Source organism: Saccopteryx bilineata, chromosome 4, assembly GCF_036850765.1.
Source record: "Saccopteryx bilineata isolate mSacBil1 chromosome 4, mSacBil1_pri_phased_curated, whole genome shotgun sequence".
Taxonomy (NCBI): domain Eukaryota; kingdom Metazoa; phylum Chordata; class Mammalia; order Chiroptera; family Emballonuridae; genus Saccopteryx; species Saccopteryx bilineata.
Window position 1 is genome coordinate 251334049 of NC_089493.1, and position 20107 is coordinate 251354155.

The following is a 20107-nucleotide window of genomic DNA, read 5'->3' on the forward strand; positions in this document are numbered from 1 at the left end:
TGCCTCTGATATTCCCAAATAAGCCCATTTTGCTGGTAAAATAACTTTGTTTCCTAAGGTCAGCACCTCCCATATTCCATCAACCTTTAGGCCTGTGTAAGTCTTGCATCCATCGTCTTTTTACCTTCTTAGTTTAGGCTATCAGCATCTGAATTCATTTCCTATTACTGTCACAACAGATTGCCACCATGTTTGGGGTTAAAACAACACAAACCTATTATTTCACAGTTCTGTAAGTCAGAAGTTCAGTGTGGGTCTTACTAGGATAAAATGAAAGTGTCATTGTAGGACTGGGATTCCCATTTTTTGTTGTCTGGGGTCCGTCCATTCCCAGCTTTTAGAGCAGGGGTCGGGAACCTTTTTGGCTGCGAGAGCCATGAATGCCACAACCATGAACATGAGTGGTAGGAAATGGATGGATTGTAATACATGAGAATGTTTTATATATTTTTAACATTATTTTTTTTATTAAAGATTTGTCTGGCCTGACCAGGCGGTGGCGCAGTGGATAGAGCATTGGACTGGGATGCCGAGGACCTGGGTTCGAGACCCCGAGGTCGCCAGCTTGAGCGTGGGCTCATCTGGTTTGAGAAAAAGCCCACCAGCTTGGACCCAAGGTTGCTGGCTCAAGCAAGGGGTTACTGGGTCTGCTGAAGGCCTGCAGTCAAGGCACATATGAGAGAGCAATCAATGAACAACTAAGGTGTCGCAATGCACAACGAAAAACTAATGATTGATGCTTCTCATCTCTCTGTTCCTGTCTGTCTATCCCTCTCTATCCCTCTCTGACTCTCTCTCTGTAAAAAAAAAAAAAAAAAAATTTGTCTGTGAGCCAGATGCAGCCATCAAAAGAGCCATATCTGGCTCGCGAGCCATAGGTTCCCGACCCCTGTTTTAGAGTCTACCCACATACCTTGGCTCCTAATCCAGGTCAAGTTTCTCTCATACTACCAATCTTTCTGATGTACTCATCTACTTTATGAGACAAGTATGATTAGATTAGATCTACCCAAATAATTCAGGATAATCTCCCCATCCCTAGGTCTTAAACTTTAATCACATCTGCCAAATCTTTTTTTGCCATGTAAAGTAATGTAGTCACAGGTTCCAGGGACTAGGGAGTAAATATCTTTCTGGGAGTCATTATTCTGCCTACCACGGTATCCTGTAAAAATTTACGACAGAGAATTTAGTTAAGACAGGAATCAAAAGGGCCAGTGAGAGGAGCTCTCACACCCTATGTTGATGGAGATAGCCCTATAGGAAGAACTCTCTGTTTTCAACAGATATCTGTGGTTGTAACAGCCCTTCCCTTTAACTTCCTTTTCCACTTCTTTTTGCTCTCTCTGTGTGCATGTGGCTTGTCATGAGTGTATGTGTGGGATTGCAGTCCTTTCTTCCCTACCCCAACACAATCATGAACTCAATGCTGTTTTGGTCAATGTTCTACCACATATATGGCAGTGGTCCCACAGGATTATAATGAAGATGAAAAATTCTTGTGCCTAATGACTTTGTAGCACAACTCATTATATAAATATTTCCATTGTTTTACAACCGCCTACAATATTCAGTGCCGTAATATGTAGCCTAGAAGCTGTAGGGGAACAGAATTTGTCACCCCAAAATATAACTATTTGGCATAAAGATTATTTTAGACTGGTTAACTTTAAGAAACAGCAGACATGGGAGAAGCTCTGAAAACCAAGTAGAAGTCACACTGTGTAAAGAACATTTACCTTTGTAAGAGACATTTCCATTTGCAAGAGTGTCTCCTTGGCTGTACCCGGAAGACTGGTGATCACCCTGTCTCATCAATGCAGAAGATATCAGTGTAACACCCTTATACTTGTTCACTGTGCTTTTCCTGGTAACTTCCCATAAATGACTCCTTTACTCCCAACATCTTTTGACTTCAGCTGAAGATGGTATTTAAGGCAGTGGCTTCAGCCATTTTGACAATTTACTCAGTTTTCCTGTGTCTCTCCCATGTATCCAGGAGGTATACATGTTATTCCACTTTTTTTTCCTCTTGTTATTCTTTTATTACAGGAATGTGTCAGCCAAGAATCCAGAAGGGTACAGTGAAAATTACCCCCCTTTTCGATTCACAGATCAATAGCTAGATCAGCTATACTATTGTAGGTGTGTAGCAAGCTCTACCATCTATAATAGGTTTGTCTAAGAACAGGTTCTGATGTTCCCACTTAGACAAAATTGCCCACTGTAGGTTTTTGAGAACATATCCCCATCATTAAGCAGCACATGTCTATAAATCTTTTTTGGTAACAGAATACCTAGTTGATTTTTGTTAATGGTCGATGTAAAGCCAGTAGCCACGGCCACCATCACAGCTGCCTGGCCCATGCAGGTTTGCATTATATTTGGACAGATGGTAATGAAACAACTGAGCCAAGAACTGGTGGGTCATTGCCTTTAATCCTAGCTTGCACCCGACGGGCAAGAAATACACACATGGGAAAACATTTCCCTTTCCATTCAGGGTTCCCAAAGCCACTGACTTATCTGAGTTTCCTAGAATCAAAATGTAAAGCCAGTATCCACGGCCACCATCACAGCAGCCTGCCCCATGCAGGTTTGCATTGGATTTGGACAGTTGGTAAAGAAACAGCAGAGCCAAGAACTGGTGGGCCATTAGCTTTGATCCTAGCTTGCACCCGGTGGGCAAGTAAAAACACACACTGGGCTCCAAAACCCACTCATTCAGTGCTCACAAAGCTACTGACTTATCCAAGTTTCCTGGAATCAAAGGTTTCTAGCTCACCAGACTTATTCACCTCTGTTCCCCATCTCCTTCCTTCTCCCTGCACAAACTCTGCACTAACTGGCTTCTCACTCAACACTCCGCCATCTTGGCTACTTCTCCTGGCCTCCTCCACATGGCCTTTCTCTGCTCTCCTCTCTGCTCTCTAATGCTAATCTCAGGAACCAAGAGAGCAAGCTCCCGTTCTGCCCCCATTTTATAGTGTAGAAATCAAAACCTTTAATCCAATATACAAAATAGGGAAGTCTCTAATACAAAGTCACATATCTGAGTCATGATGGGATTGTACCACCCACATCAAAACAGGTGGGAAAGGCTTAATCCTAAAACCAAGCCCCAGGCTACAAGGATCCTGCCTGCCCACAGCCCACAGAGACACACATTAATATCACCTGGGCAACGGCCTCCACGTGGGCAGTGCCATCTTTAACAAAGTGAGTATAACACATTTTATCTGCCCAACACAAAAGTTTCTACCTTACCAGCCTTATTCACCTCTGTTCCCCAACTCCTTCTCTCTGCACAAACTCTGCACAAACTGACTTCTCCTTCAGCATTCTGCCATCTTGGCTGCTTCTCCTTTCTGCTCTCCACTCTAATGCTAATCTCAGGAACTGAAAGAGAGCAAGCTTCCAGTCGGCCCCATTTTATAGTGTAGAAATCAAAACCTTTAATCCAATATACAAACAAGGAAGTCTCTGATACAAAGTCACTTAGATCTGGCCCTGGCTGGTTGGCTCAGCGGTAGAGCGTCGGCCTGGCATGCAGGGGACCCGGGTTCGATTCCCGGCCAGGGCACATAGGAGAAGCGCCCATCTGCTTCTCCATCCCCCCCCTCCTTCCTCTCTGTCTTTCTCTTCCCCTCCCGCAGCCAAGGCTCCACTGGAGCAAAGATGGCCCGGGTGCTGGGGATGGCTCCTTGGCCTCTGCCCCAGGCGCTAGAATGGCTTTGGTCACAGCAGAGCGACGTCCCGGAGGGGCAGAGCATCGCCCCCTGGTGGGCAAAGCGTCGCCCCTGGTGGGCGTGCTGGGTGGATCCTGGTCTGGCGCATGCGGGAGTCTGTCTGACTATCTTCCCGTTTCCAGCTTCAGAAAAATAAAAAATAATAAAATAAAAAAAAAAGTCACTTAGATCTGAGGCATAATGGGATTCCTCATAAGAGTGCACCACCCCCACCATGCAACAATCAAGGGTGTGGGGAAAAGCTTAGTCTTAAAACTAAGCCTTAGGCTGTAATGACTTTGCTGGCTTACAACCTGTCCCCCACACCCAATGCAAACTATAAGCGAGCAAACATATATATCATATTTACAAATTTATTTGACCAACAGTTGACAATCCCAACCTGATATATTTTAATAACTTCATAAGCTAGTTTCATAGCTTTGGCATTCTTTATGCTGCTTTTATATATTTTTAAATTTTATTTATTTATTCATTTTTAGAGAGGAGAGAGAGACAGAGAGGGAGAGAGAGGAGAGAGAGACAAGGGAGGAGGAGCTGGAAGCATCAACTCCCATATGTGCCTTGACCAGGCAAGCCCAGGGTTTCGAACCAGCCACCTCAGCATTTCCAGGTTGACGCTTTATCCACTGCGCCACCACAGGTCAGGCTATGCTGTTTTTAGATTAACCTTTCTAGAACAACACTTGACATTTGTCCCATGTTTAAAATCCTTTTGGCTTTCCAATAACCAAAAGTCAACTAAATATTCTTTAGCACTGAAAGGAAGAAAACACTTGAGTTTAGTCCTTTTCTGGGTTTTTTTTTTTTTTTTGGTTTGTTTTTTGTTTTTTTATTTTTTAAGTGAGAGGCAGGGAGGCAGAGATACAAACTCCTGCATGCAACCTGACTGGGGATCCACCGGGCAAGCCTACTATGAGGGCAATGTTTTGCCCATCTGGGGTTGCTGCTCCATTGCTCAGCAACCAAGCCATTTTAGCACCTGAGGTGAGCCATGGAGCCATCTTCAGTGCCCAGGCCAACTGACTCGAACCATTCGAGCCATGGCTGCGGGAGAAAGAGAGAGAGACAGAGAAGGAGGAGGGGGAAGGGTGAAGAAGCAGATGATTGCTTCTCCTGTGTGCTCTGACCAGAATCAAACCGAGGACTTCCACACCAGGGCTGACGCTCTAGCCCTGAGCCAAACGGTCAGGGCCTGTTTTTTTTGTTTTGTTTTTTGTTTATTTGCTTCATTCCAATCTCCACTCCACTTCTTCCCCAACCCCTCCTCATGCTTGAAAAATGTTTACTGCATCCTTTCTCCACTTAGAGCTACTTGTTAACTTCTTGTTCTTTCTCCAGACCCACCTCCCACATCCACCTCCTTTAGGTAGACTGTCCTGATGCTGCCCTCCTTGAGCTACAGCCACAGCATGATGCCCTCTCCTAAGCTCTTCTGAGCCCTGTAGATATTGCTCTTCGGGACATTAAACCCAAGCGTGCTGTGATTTTTGTGTATTTCACCCATCAAATATTTCCTTCCTTGTCTCCAACCATACTCTCTTTCTAAATGTGTTTTGGGCAGGCAATTTTACTTCACTGTACCTCCCTTTCCCTTTGTAAAATTAAGGTAGATACAGGATCTGCCTTGTGAGGATTAGAACAGTGGCCTACACCCGCTGAGTTTTGCTAGTATTATTAATTCCCAGCCCTATAGCCAGAGCCAACATAAAGTAGGTGCTTAATGGATGTTTATAGTATACATCCTCTTTTCAGGAAGGCACGGCACCCTTGCCCTTGAGAAGAATGGTGGTTACCCTGGGTTAGGGCTCCTTAGCATAAAGGTCTAGTTTCTGTCACATCCAGTTGGAGACCTACTTCTCTCTGCTCAGTGGCAAGAGGCAGTCACTACGAAATTCATGGGGGTGGCTGAGACGAGACTGGCTTCCCAAGAGTCAATGAGCTTTTAACTAAGAGCCCTGAAGCCTCCGTGAATGGAATCGCAAGCGCCTCAGGTTATCACCGGGTAGACTTCAGGCCAGTACAGGCCTCCATCCTCCAAAGAAGAAAGGAGGAGGCGGAATTTCGGGGTTCATACAGATGATAATAATAATGGCAACAGATGCTCACATCCACGCGCGCTTTTACGTGCCAGGCACGGTGCAAAAAATACATGAGCTTACTTAACACACATTAGGAGACTAGGAGGCTGGTATCTTATTTTTATAACTGAAGAAAGTGAGAGGCCAGAAAGGAAACATCTTCCCTGCGTATGTCCCAAACCGGTCCCGACCCATCGCGCCCAGCGGTCTCGCTTAGCAGTCCGGGTCCGGGTCCCAGGGCGTAGCGAGCCTCCTCCGCGTTCCCCTGAGCACTGGCCACTCTTCACCCCGCCGGGTCCGCCCAGTCTCCGCAGCCGGGCTCCTCCCGTCCGCCGCATCCCTGGCCTCCCACATACTCCTTTTCCGCACCTTTCCCACCGCTCCGCATTTCCCACCGCTAGGTCTTGGGGCTCCCAGCTCCTCATTCAGGCCCCGCCCCCGGCCTCCTAGCTCCTCTTTCAGGCCCCGCCCTGGTCTCCTAGCTCCTCCTCCCTGTCGGCCCCTGGCTCCTCCTCCCCTGCCGGGCCGGGCCGTCCCGCTCCGCTCCTCCTTCCCAGCCCGCCTCCGGCTTCTGACTTCTCTTCTCCCGCCGGCTCTGGCCCGCGCTTGGCTGATCGGTCCGCGGGAGCCTAAGAGCTTTCGAGCGACTAGGGAACTGCGTCCGCGCCGTCAGGTCGTCCAGCTCGTCGCCCTGTCCCGGCGCCCCCGCGCCCCCTCTTCCGAGTAAGTGCCTCCTGGCGCGCGGGTCCCGCACGCACCCTCGCGGGGCTTCCCCTGCTGCTGGCCTGCGGGCTGCTACTAGGGGCGCGCTTTCCGCCCACCGAGAGTTTCGGGAGTGTGCGTGGGTACGTGTGAGCGAGTGTGTGTAGGTGTGCAGGCGCGCAGAGCCGGGAAACCCCCCGGAGTTTGACCCAGTCCCTGCGTCGCAGCGATGGTCCGAGACCTTCGGCCGGGAGCCCCTACCGACTCGGGCCGACCCTTTCACTTCCACCCCCTGCCCGAGCCCCACACGCTATTCCTTCCTTCCTTCTGTGGACACGGCCCGCGCTGTGTGTCACGCCCTCCTGGTAACAGCTCGTGCTGTCGAAAGGGACTGCCCAGGTTATCCGGGTGCCCCAGATTGCAGACCGAGATGTTGCCCTGAGATTGTAATCCAATCCTGCATTGTAAAATCGGCAGGGACTAGAGTTGGCTTTAAGATCAAACGGTAGAGACTTCCATTCAAGAAAGTTTGTGTACGGGCACGTGTGACGCTCAAGCCATCAGCACTTGATGGAAGAACACCTGATGAGAGCCCTCGGACTCAGGGCGGCGGATAGACACTCTCAGGACCAGGCTAACATCCAGGATTGGGCACCTGAAGGTGGTTTATTGATTCAGTGACACCAGATCTCTAAATCCAACTGCTTTCCTAAAATACCAGACTGTAGATTCTACAGTGTAAGGAGCCGCTCCTCTGAGGGAATTGTGGAAAGAAGGAGACAGTAGTTAAGTGCCCAATATGGAAACAATAAAATCCTTGAGTTACTTCCAACTGATAATTCCATCCCTCGATACCTGACTTTTACTGGGGGTCAGTACTATCTCAGTGTAGGACATATTTCTATATTTTTAAAAAAGTTCATCAATAGCATTCATTGTGAGCAATACTGTACTTGAATCCATCTATGAAATGTTTCTCTGGTTTGCTGAGGTTCTTATTCTTGCTATGTTTTTTCTGGGAAAGTAGAGTAGAGATACCCAGAAAATCTCCCCACTTCCTTGACAAGAATTCATTTAAGAGATGCTGGTAAGGAAATGACAGGTTGAGTAGAAATTATTCATTTTGGTGTAAGGATAACAAAAACTTTGTGGCTAAAGGAAATAACCAGAACAGAGCAGCCTTTAAGTGGCCGTTGTGCATTGGCATATGAAAGTCAGAGTTGCTAAATCACTTTAAGTACTTGCTTATCATAACAGATATTTTTATCCTGGTTTGAATCCTGTGTTACACAAAAGTGTTTCCACATTAACTAAGGAAACATTATGCTTTGAAATGTAAACATATGACTCCATCTCTTTAAGGAAAGAAATAATTATCACACTTAATTAAACACCTGGAAACATTTATTGCCACCTTCTAATTAGATCTGTCATGGGAGGTAAAATCAGCAAGCTGTTGTTAATACTGTAGCTGGTAACACAGTTACCCTTTTTTGGTAGATTTTTTTGGATGCCTGTTCCAGTCCATACATACATGTTAATTGCCTCCCTCAGCCCTTGCCCACCTTTTGAGGTTTACCTGTAATTTGAATTAAAAAAATGTTTAGGAAAGTGGACTAGCACTTACCTTCCTGTAAAATATGAACATCTTAAATATTGAATGTTTTGTATTACACTTTTGCATTAACAGAGGTAGGTTCTAAAAACCGTTCATCTAGATAATCTGATAATTTAAGAATCATTAATAAATTACTGATTTAAGAAGATTCCCCCAAAAGTATAGTGATCCTCCACAAATGGGCCTTAAATTTTTTCTTGGAGGGAAACTTCTATTGTGCTGATGTTTTAGTGTGTTTTAATTAGAAAAGGGGTCTTGTGAGCTAGGAAATCTTCTCATCTTTAATTTTTCTCTTTCTGACTATATTGCTAGCAGAAACATCTTCATTTGTATAGTGAGGTGTTGTGAGGACAGGCTGTTCTGGGATCCCAGACGAATGGCATAGACTGAGGGTGAACACCCACTCAGCAAGGGCCAGGAGCAGTATTTTATGAGGCCTGTTCTCTGCAATTCTTCATTCTGTTGAAATTGGAGGAAAGGGTGTGTGTAGAGAAATGATTGCATCTACACAGTACTTATTAGGAAATGCCATGCAGGGGGAGGAGCAGATTTCTAGGTTGTTTATGGCTTAGGGAACTTCGAATTGCTTATCCTTGAAGTTGAGTGTCTGCCACAGTGCTGGGCACTACAGCAGGGGTCCCCAAACTATGGCCGGCAGGCCGCATGCGGCCCCCTGAGGCCATTTATCTGGCCCTGCCGCACTTCTGGAAGGGGCACCTCTTTCATTGGTGGTCAGTGAGAGGAGCATAGTTCCCATTGAAATACTGGTCAGTTTGTTGATTTAAATTTACTTGTTTATTTTAAATATTGTATTTGTTCCTGTTTTGTTTTTTTACTTTAGAATAAGATATGTGCAGTGTGCATAGGGATTTGTTCATAGTTTTTTTTATAGTTCGGCCCTCCAACAGTCTGAGGGACAGTGAACTGGCCCCCTGTGTAAAAAGCTTGGGGACCCCTGCACTACAGAGATCTCACAGTTAATTGACCCAGTTAATCCTTTTCTGCTCAGGACAACCCCTTAGAAGTAGATCATTTCCTTCTTGGAGATGTCATTTGTACTTGAGCAGAACGGAGTTTTGCTTCCACACCATGCAGAGTAGGTCCTTTCCCCATCCCGTCCATATTTGTCTGCATAGACTGAAGAGGTTGGACGTGGGGTAACCTCCAGGAGGCAGGGGCCAGCTGCTTCCTCTCAGAGGGGAAAGGGAGCCTTAATGCCACCCCAGCACCAGGGGAAGTCACTGGGGCAATGGGGTCAGTCACAGGGGCTGACCTGAATAAAAAGTAGACCATTGACCCCAATTTGGCATTCACAAAGAGAATCAGCTCTGACACAGAAGTTAAGGGAAGGCACTGTATGGTCCAAATTAACTTTTATCACCTTGCTGCCCACATCCTATATTTAATACCAAATGCACATGGTAAGAACTCAACAAACACTGAGTTTTCACACCCCAACCTTTATGTTTCCTTGTGGGTAACAATTCCAGCTCTCCCTTCTCTGCTCTTAATGATTTTGGCCCTGGGGTCTGAGCTGACCGCAGTTTCTAGACCTTTGTTCATCAGTGGTGCTTCTCAGTAGCTTAAAATGAATGATGTATTGAGAGTTAAAAAAAAAAAATCAGTGAACCTTGTTGCAAAATGTAAATGAGGTCAAACAGTCTCCAGGGGAGGTTAGTTTGCCATTTATACTTTGGTGGTAAGAAGAGGAAATGAGCTGCCGATAGAAGGTACATAGTTCTAGACTGTGAGAGGCAGGAGGCACCTGAGAGACCATCTGGCCCGTGAGTCTTAGACGTTAGCATTTGCCATTTCACAAGTTGGGAGGTATGTCCTCTCAGGCCAGCTTGCAGGAGGGGAACACCATGTATTCACGTGCTAGGCATTTATTGAATTACTACGTCCACGGCACTGCGCAACCCTCTCACGTTCATAGGAAGACATGGGATCCGAGAAGACTGGTTGGTGGCTTGCAGAAAAATGTTTGTAAGAGCAGGTCCCTGAACGTCAACTAATAGTGGCGGAATGGGTTCAGAATCCTCCTATGTTTAACAAGAGAAAGTAAAAGTACTTCCTTAGGACAGTAGAATAACCATTTTCCAAAAATTTTTATTTCACAATCATAAGAAACTGAAGCAAGCACATTTCTTCTGATGTCTGTTTTAAATAACCAGCGTTGTAACTACAATAAACCCAATTCCACAGGATTTTGTTTGCTTGGCCTTTTATGTCAAGCTTAGACGTTACCTGGGAAACTTGTTTTAAAATGTCACAGGCTCCACAATAATCAGATAACACCCACCCATCCTTTTAGATAGCAGTTGCTTTTTCTCTAAAAGCAAGTACTTATGGTACAGAACCAGCTGCAAAGCTGGATGCATGTTAACAAGTTTGTTTTCCTAGGGTTGTAATTTTTAATATAGAACAGGAAGCATTATAGACCAGCATGACTATGTCCCTCAAGGTGAGTGAGGGCTAGCATAGAGTAGTCTTCCCCACAAGAAGAAAGAAAAAAAAGGTGAGAGGTCATAGGAATGAGCCTCCATGGAGCACCGCACACAGACTTATAAATAAATCAGGATTTATTTACGTACAGACAATGGAATTGTCTGAAATTCCACTTGTCGTAGTTTCCTTAAACATTGGGAATAAAGATGCTGAAATTAACTGTTCATGTCTTAGCCACCACTGGCTGTGTGACTTTGGACAGTCTACTTAAGCTCTCTGAGCCTGTTTCTTTCTCTCCCCCACCCCCAGAAGAAACTGGGGATAGTATTTACATCCTTGGATTGTGTGGATAAAACCAGAATGTCCCTCTCCTGTGTCCAGTGTGCAGAAGGCCAGTGGTAGGCTTTGTTGGATTGGCCAAATGTGTCTCATTTCAAGAGGATGGTGTTGCCTAACCAGGTGGTAGTTCAGTGGATAGAGCGTCAGACTGGGATGCAGAAGACCCAGGTTTGAGACCCCGAAGTCGCCAGTTTGAGCATGGGCTCATCTGGTTTGAGCAAAGCTCACCAGCTTGGACCCAAGTCTCTGGCTTGAGCAAGGGGTTACTCGGTCTGCTGTAGCTCCACGGTCAAGGCACATATGAGAAAGCAATCAATGAACAACTGAGGTGTCACAATGAAAAACTGATGATTGATGCTTCTCATCTCTCTCCATTCCTCTCTGTCTGTCCCTCTCTGACTCTCTCTCTGTCTCTGTAAAAAAAAAAAAAAAAAAAAAAAAAAGATGGTGTTTGTGCCAAACCATAGTGGTGCAGAGAGGGAGAGTGGTAACTTGTGAACTTTAAGCCATGAACTTTCTTTTTCTCCTCTAATGGTGTTGGAGGAGCACAGAGAACTGGCTGAATATAGCACAGTGTCAGTGAGTCCCAGCTGCAGTCACGTGATTAAATAGGGAAATCTTGCTGCTGCTGCCGCTGCTGCTGAAGACACGAGCCGGAGCAGCATACTGGGGTTTAGGTGTCTGAGCATGAAAAAGAGCGTGCATGGCATCCAGCAAACCTCCCTGTGCGTGAGCAAAGCTTTTATTTATTTATCTATTTATTTATTTATTTATGTATCATTTATTTATTCATGTTTGAACAAAACTTTTAGAAGATCCATTACAGTTAAGTTGTAAACAGTGGGTTGGCCTTTCACCTCTGGAGGCCCTTGTTTAAAACAGATAATGGATACAACCAGGTTATCCAAGACAATCAGGAAGACATGTCTCAGCTGTCCTTGGTGTCGCAAAGGGACTCGGGCTGGCATGTCTTTAGGGGAAGAGTGGTAAGAGTTCCGGGAAGCAGAGGGCAGGGATACATCTGTAGGGTTATCCGCTGGGGCAAGCTTGTCTGGGGACACGGCACACTCTAGGGCATATAGCACACATGAATATTTGAAGGGAGCCAAGAAGTAAGACATAGCCCCACCTCCAGCCAAGTTCTTTCTTTCTTTCTCTTTTTTTTTTTTTTTGTATTTTTGTATTTTTCTGAAGCTGGAAACGGGGAGAGACAGTCAGACAGACTCCCGCATGCGCCCGACCGGGATCCACCCGGCATGCCCACCAGGGGCGACGCTCTGCCCACCAGGGGGCGATGCTCTGCCCCTCCGGGGCGTCGCTCTGCCGCGACCAGAGCCACTCTAGCGCCTGGGGCAGAGGCCAAGGAGCCATCCCCAGCGCCCGGGCCATCTTTGCTCCAATGGAGCCTCGGCTGCGGGAGGGGAAGAGAGAGACAGAGAGGAAGGAGGGGGGGTGGAGAAGCAAATGGGCGCCTCTCCTATGTGCCCTGGCCAGGAATCGAACCCGGGTCCCCCGCACGCCAGGCTGACGCTCTACTGCTGAGCCAACCGGCCATGGCTCAAGTTCTTTCTTGAAACCAAATTCATTTCGTTCATGCCTTCTCCACCACCAGCTGTTATTTTATCTATTAAAAAAATGTCTCTTATAATGTTACTGTCAACCAAGGTGAGGAAGGCAGAGGTTGTGGCATGTGCTTGTGAAGACCTGACTATGCTCATCCTTCCCTGTCTCGGGCTCCTGAGCGGAGGGTTTAGGCTCTCACAAGCATGCCCATGCAACAAGGGAATTCCGCAGAAAGGCCACGGTGGTCTTCTGAGAAAAACTGCAGGCACACGGTTGGCAACAGATTGCAAAGTTCAGAACAAACTTTGATGACTCAGACCTTTAAGGAATAAGTTCGGTACTTGATTACACTACTCTGTGATCAGGAAACAACTCTTATTTTTCCTTCTTTTCTCTTTAAAAAGATGAGGTGGTTTTCTGGGAAATGGCTGGTGTTTGTTTAAATATTATCACCGCCCTAGAAATCTTGACTTAGTGATAGACTCTCTTCTGCCTCAGCGTAGACGAAGGTTCCTGGTGACTCACTGAGCGAACTTGGCAGAGGTGAGTGAGCTCAGACCAGCCCGAGCGTCAGGGATGGCCTCAGTGTCGCACACACTTACCATTTTGCTCCTTTGCATTTATTGCCTGGAATGATAGTGCCTGAAAGAACAGCTACTTGCCAGGCTGAGCGAGCATGCGCCAACAGTGAGCCTCCCAAGGAGTCCGGGAGTCTCTGTCCTGGGTGCCCCTGGTGGTGTGGTTTAAGAACGTTACTATCTGGGCAGCCACACAAGTGATACGACAAATGGAACTTTGAACTTGACCGCTGTGCTGCTGTATTTTAGGGCTCATCTGTGGACGTTGCTTCCAACTTGACTACAGGACAGAATCAACTGGGAAGCTTGGTATAAAAGATACAGATTCCTGGGTCCTACCTACTGCAGCATCACAAAGGCTGGGCCTGGAAATCTAACCAGTGTATTTCTAGCAAGGTTCCCAGGTGACTGATGCACAGCAAATTGAAAACACCTAGCCTATGAGACTAATTTTAATGTCTTGTTGTACAAAGAAGATTATTCAGGTAGTAGATACCTATAGAATTATTTTGTTTTGTAAGAACATATCTCTTGAAAGTACAGAGTAGCTTGAAAGTTTAAAGAAGATTAAAATGAACCCTTGTGTAGCCATCCTAAGAAATAAAATAAAGCGGTGTTCAAGTAGGTCCTCACTGGGTTCATACCTGATGACCAACAGTCAGGTCAAGCATAAAAAATGACAACCAGAACCAACAGTTCTGCCCCACAAATAGATCCAGGAATGAAACGTAAAGCAGAGACATTGGGGAATCTGCTCCTTGTTCACTGTTGAAAATCTAGAATTTGACTTTGCTGCGAGCCTCATCGAGAGTGCCTGCTGACTCAAGGACATCTCAGTCGTTTTGGGATGGGCGTCCTTTTATTTCAGGAGTGTCACATTTGGGGAGGAGCCTCAGGCGTGAGACTCTGAGTGGCCAAGTGACCTGTTTTCTCTAGCCCAGGCCTAACCCCTGTCTGGAGGTCCTGGCAACTCCGGGAGTTGCTCCTGTTCTCAGAGCGCCCCTTTCATTACGGATCGGTGGGCTGTGGGAAAATGTAGAGCAGACGGGTTTTCTTTGAGGCCACCTTTCTGTCACTTCTTCCTTCTCCTCCCCCTCCTTGATTTTTCACATTTTGAAGTGTACTTGAGATTGTTTTCCCTATTTCTGAATTCTAGTCAGTTTTCAATATTTCATTCTAATACATTCCATTCATATGGAAATTATGAATAATAAAGGTCTGCTACCGATGATACATAGCACTAATTTTAGTAGAATCGCTATTTTTTTCCTCTACAGCAGGGATTGACCAGGGACCAACAAGTATGAAAGTGGACTCATTTGAGTTTTGCCTCACTCTTCTTCTCTGTCCAGCCTGCTGCAGGTCTGCTGCCCAAATCCAGCACACAGGGCCCTTCCAGCCCCACAGTTTCCTAGATGGAGCAGATGAAAGAGGTTGGGTGGTGACTTGTGGAGACAGACAGCAGGGGCAGAGAAGTAACCATTTCTGTCTTCCTGGTGCATACCTGGACTTTGCCTTCCCTATAAGCACATCCCACCCCTGATTTGACCCCTCAATTAACCTTTTATAAGTTCTATTCCCTTATGGTTGCCTTAGTATTTGTATATTCCTGACAATACGTAGTATGCTATATCACTGTAATCATCTGCTGGGGCTGCCATAACAATATCACAGCCTGCATAGCTCTTAAACAATAAGAGTTTATTTCTTACTGTTCTAGAAGCTGGAAGGCCAAAATCAAGGTATTAGCTGCTTGAGTTTCTTCTGAGGCCACTCTCTGACATGCACACAGCCATCTTCTGGTGTTTTATGTTGTTGTTTTGTTTTTTTTGTTTTTTTAGAGGTAAAAGTGTTGAGAAGAACTCTTTCCTAATTCCCACCATTGCAGGAAAAGTTGGCCTGGATCAGAAATATCCAGAAACCAGGCTAGACCCACATGGTCTTCTCTATGTACATATATTCTCGGTATCTCTTTTTATAAGGACAGTCATGTTGGATTAGAGCCCCACCTTATGACATCATTTTAACTTAATTACCTCTTTAAGGGCCCTATCTCCAGTCACATTGGTGGTTATGGCTTCCACACATGAATTTGGGATGGGGGCAGAGGTACCTCAGTAACAATTAACTTTGTAAAAGGTATTACAAATAGTACCCTTTAAGTTATTGTCATGTGGTTTACCTCTACATATGTAATATTCAGAAAACATGGTTATTACTTTTTACTTTGAACAATTACCTTTTGAAGAAATTAAAACATGAGAAAAAGCTGTTATGAGGATGACTCCATGGCCTTGTCTCAGGTGCTAAAATAGCTTGGTTGCCGAGTAATGGAGCAGCTGCCCTAGATGGGCAGAACAGCAGCCCCAAACGGGTTGCCAGGTGGATCCCAGTCGGGGCGCATGTGGAAGTCTGTCTTTCCACCTCCCTGCCTCTCACAGAAAGAAAGAAAGAAAGAAAGAAAGAAAGAAAGAAAGAAAGAAAGAAAGAAAGAAAGAGAAAGAAAGAAAGAGGGAGGGAGGGAGGGAGGGAGGAAAGGAAGGGAGGGAGGGAGGGAGGGAAGGAAGGAAGGAAGGAAGGAAGGAAGGAAGGAAGGAAGGAAGGAAGGAAGGAAAAGAAAGAGCGAGCTTTTAATATTTATCTACTTATTTACTATATGTGAGGGCACTTCATTCTTTAGAGTAGACCAGCGATTTTCAACCTTTTTCATCTCATGGCACACCTAAACTAATTACTAAAATTCTGCGACACACCAAACAATATATTTTTTGCTAATCTGACCAAAAAAAATAAGTATAATTTTGATTCATTCACATTAAATGGCTATTCTCTGTGGGCTGTTATCATTTATATTTGACAGTCAGTGCCCCTGACCAAATAGTCATGTATTTCATGTTTTAGAAATTCTTGCAGCACACTGGTTAAAAATCTCTGGTGTAGTGCTTACTTCGGCAGCATGTATAATAAAATAAAATTGGAATAATACAGAGAAGATTAGCATGGCCCATGAGCGAGGATGACATGCAAATTTGTGTTTGTTTGTTTTTTGTTCTTCAGCCTGAAGAACTTCCTTTAATATTATACCTCAGAGCTTCTGGAAATAAATTCTCTCGGCTCTTTTTTTTTTAAAATTCAGTCTCAACATGGCTTCTTCTTTATATCCTTAGTTATAGGATTTCTGTTCAGCTAGTCTTCAGATGGTTCTCCAAGTTGATTGTTCTATAATTTAGTAGTAATTTTTTTTTAAGTGAGAGAGATAGAGACAGAAAGACACAGAGGGGCAGATAAGGACAGACAGACGGGAAAGGAAAGAGATGAGAAGCATCAATTTTTTGTTGTGGCACCTTAGTTGTTCATTGATTGCTTTCTTATATGTGCCTTGACTGAGGGCGGTGGGGGGCTCCAGCCAAGCCAGTGACCCCTTGCTCAATCCAGCGACCTTGGGCTCAAGCCAGGGACCATGGGGTCATGTCTGTGATCCCATGCTCAAACTGGTGAGCTTGCGCTTAAGCCGGATGAGCCCATGCTCAAGCCAACAACCTTGGGGTTTAAAAGCTGCATTCCAGGCTGATGCTCTATCCACTGCGCCACTGCCTGGTCAGGCTTAGTAGTAATTTTAATGTGGTCACAGAAGGAGCCAAACATAGCATTCCCCTACGTCACCATTTTTTTTTCCTACATTACCATTTTGACTCTCAGCTTCTTTTGTGTGTGTGTCCCTGGTGTTTATGTGTCTAGATCTCTTTTTTATAGGGACACCAGTCAGATTACATTAGGGCCAATCCTAAAATCCTCATTACAATGGAATCACCTTTTAAAAGATTCTTTCTCCAACTGCAGTCTCATTTCAAGACACTGGGGTTGGGACTTCAACTTATTAATTCTAGGGTATTACAATTCAGCCTAACTTCAGGTAAGAGAATACCCAACTAACAGTGGTCTGAAAGTAGTCTGGGGTCGGTCTGATCTAAAATCAGTAACTCTGATCATGTCCTCAGGGACCAGGCTCTTTCATCCTTCTGTTCTCCTATCCTTAGCATGTTAACTTGTTTTCTACAGACTTGTCACCTCATGGGCAGAAAATGGTTTCCTCAGCAAGGGATATCTTACACTCTTCCCATCCTCATTCAAAGGCAGGAAGTGCGTATGGATGGGGGAGGAGTGGGACACAGAGAGGGCAGCAATAAATCTGTTTTCTTGTAGTGTCTATCTCTTTCCATCGGGATAGAAACTTTTCTGAAGCTCCCTCGTCGGCCAGAACTGAGTCACAGCTGCAAGGGAAGCTGTGAAAGTGCGTAGTGGCAACCTGCACAGTGGGAGGCGGCTGAGTCCAGAAGGAAGACGGGAGGGGGCATGATTATTGGGCAGACAATTACACCTGCTCGAGGTGGAGTTCCCGAACCCTAGAAGCTGTCTGGCTAAGAACTCCACGTTTTATTGGAATGAAAACTAATTACACATAATGAGTAGTTGGGAGAAGAACAAAATAAAAATGTAGAAGGTATTGAATATTACATGTACTTAATTACTACTTTTTAATGTTGAGGACTGTTGTGGGTTTGTAAAAATAGCACTGCTTGCTTTGTCCTCAACCTGCATTTGGACCCTGGAGATACCCATCAGATAGAGCATTCTTTATGTTTCTGGAAATGTTCACAACCTCAATGACAGTAATCATGACAAACCTTTATTGAGTATTTACAACGGCTGAGGGCTTTATACACATTATTTCATCTCACCTTCATAAGAGATCTGTGAGAAAGGTATTACTGATAATGCGCGTTTACAGATGGGGGTTGTGGTTTGGGGAGGTTAAATAACCTGCCACAGCTGCCTGGCCGAGCTGGGATTCAACCTGGCAGGTCAGGCTTCCCATGCTTTGTGCGGAGCTTGACCGCTCAGTAAGATGCTCAAACCCCTCATTCTCATTTTCTGTGAACTCTCAAAGGCTGTTACCGCCCCAACAGTCAGGGTCTACTTCATAGCTTGTGTCTCGGTTTTATTTTTCGCATTTTGTTATTTTCAGTAGTAGAACTGTGAACCATGGGAGGCTGCCCGGCTGGCTCCCACTCACCTGGTGACCTTCAACATGTCACCCGTCTCCTCTGCCAGATGCAGAGAGATGGAGTGTGCCAGGCCACGCCCCAGCACTTAGGGTCTGTCATTCACAGACCTGTTTCCATCTGCAGATTGTCTCAAGAATCCTTTTCATTTCAGAGGTAATTTACATTTCAAAGTAGGGGAGTGGAAGCTCAAAATGATGGAGTGGCGCTTCCCACAGGAAGAGGATAACACTAGTCTCCTGTTTCCTATTAGGAAGACGTTGGACAACTTTTGTAAGTCAGAGAAATATGTCTTTCATTATTGGCTCATGCATCAGAGAGCCAGTCTGTGTGATGGCAAATTTGTCTTTGGGTTATAGTGTCTCTGTGTGAGGAAGATACTGTAAAAGCTGGGACTTCTCGATGGTCGTCGTGCCGAGGTTGTGCCCTGCAGCCCGTGTGGGCAGCGGGGAATTGGCCGTGGTAGAGTCAGCGCTCTGTGCTCCTCGCGCGGCTCTGACGCCAGGCGCGCAGGGCAGGCGCTGCGCCGGGTCCCGCCCTCACAGTTCAGAACCAGTGTAGCCTTTGGGAGAGGCTTAGTTCCTGAACTCTCATTGCTAAAGCTGTAACAACACCCTGGGTGTGGCAGTTCGCTTAGACTTTCAGATTTTTAAAGTTTGGGAGGATATTGTTTTTTTTAATCTGTTGCTAATCATTTGCTTAGGAACTAGGCAGGGGAGTAAGGGGTGACTGTGTGAATTCTATGTCTCTTTCTGGGGACCTGAGGTGCCTGAGGTTGGTATGTTGAATGCTACAACTTTGAGTTAGGCAATCAATGTCATCATGTCTGTGATAAGCTAACACTCAACAGCTCTTAAAATTCCAATAGGCATCCAGGAAGTCCTGCATTTCCCAGCTAGGATTGCCTTTGAGATATTTTGGAGCATATCACTTGCTATAAGCTTTAAAAAATAATTTAAGGTGTCATAAGGCAATTTAATTAATTAAAACAATACAGATGAAATCATTTACCTTAAACATGAGAAGTTCATTGAAACAGAAGTCCGTCTTAAGATGCTGACTCCCAGCTGATTGGCTGCTGGGCCTTTTCACCCCTCCATACCTCGCAGTCTTTTCCATCAGTTGGGCTTTACTGTGCTGACACCTTGATCTTAATATTTTAAAAAAACCCTTTTTATTCCCTGACCAGGCAGTGGCACAGTGGATAGAGCATCGGACTGGGATGCGGAGGACCCAGGTTCGAGACCCTGAGGTCACCAGCTTGAGCGTGGGCTCATCTGGTTTGAGCAAAGCTCACCAGCTTGGACTCAAGGTCGCTGGCTCAAGCAAGGGGTTAGTTACTTGGTCTGCTGAAGGCCAGCAGTCAAGGCACATATGAAAAAGCAATCAATGAACAACTAAGGTGCCACAACAAAAAATTGATGCTTCTCATCGCTCTTCGTTCCTGTCTGTCTGTCCCTATCTATCCTTCTCTCTGACTCTCTCTCTGTCTCTGTAAAAAAATAAAAAGACTGAGACAAAAATTAAAAAAAACAACAACAACAAACCTTTTTATTGTAAAATAAAGCTCAAATACCCAAACAACCCTCACAAAACAAATGCACACTCTAGTGAATTATTTTAGGGCAATCAGTCCTATAATGATCACTCAGGTCCAGAAATAGAACTTTCCCTCCTACCCCCAAAAGCACCTTCATATATCCCATCCCAATCACATATCCCATCCCAATCACATATCCCATCCCAATCACATATCCCTTAGTCTCAGCAAAACTAAATGTCATCCTGACTTTCATAGTAATCACTTCCTCACATCTCTTTATGGTTTTATCACCCAGGTAAGCAGCCTAACCCACTGTAGGTTGTTAGTCTTGCCCATTTCTTAAACATCTGATGTGTCTTTTAAGTCTCTTTTAATATACGGATTGCCTTAATATCCTCTCCCATTTAAAAATACATGATTTTT

The 20107-nt window shown here is 45.3% G+C and overlaps 1 protein-coding gene and 1 non-coding gene across 3 annotated transcripts in view; both read left to right on the plus strand.

The window, feature by feature from the left end:
* The first annotated feature begins 6369 nt into the window (after window positions 1-6369).
* The window catches only part of TNFAIP8 (TNF alpha induced protein 8), a 134191-nt gene continuing 120453 nt past the window's right edge, over window positions 6370-20107 (plus strand). Inside the window, exon 1 of one of the 2 annotated variants that reach the window (XM_066274149.1) lies at window positions 6370-6553. Coding sequence is in view for 1 of the 2 variants with exons in the window: in XM_066274150.1 (XP_066130247.1) it covers window position 6553 (1 nt within the window). In the remaining variant the exon portion in view is untranslated. The remainder of the gene's footprint in view (window positions 6554-20107) is intronic. The other variant, XM_066274150.1, reaches the window with a different exon arrangement.
* On the plus strand, window positions 16021-16129 carry LOC136336993 (U6 spliceosomal RNA). The gene has a single exon (XR_010731721.1). It is a non-coding gene; the product is annotated as a U6 spliceosomal RNA (small nuclear RNA).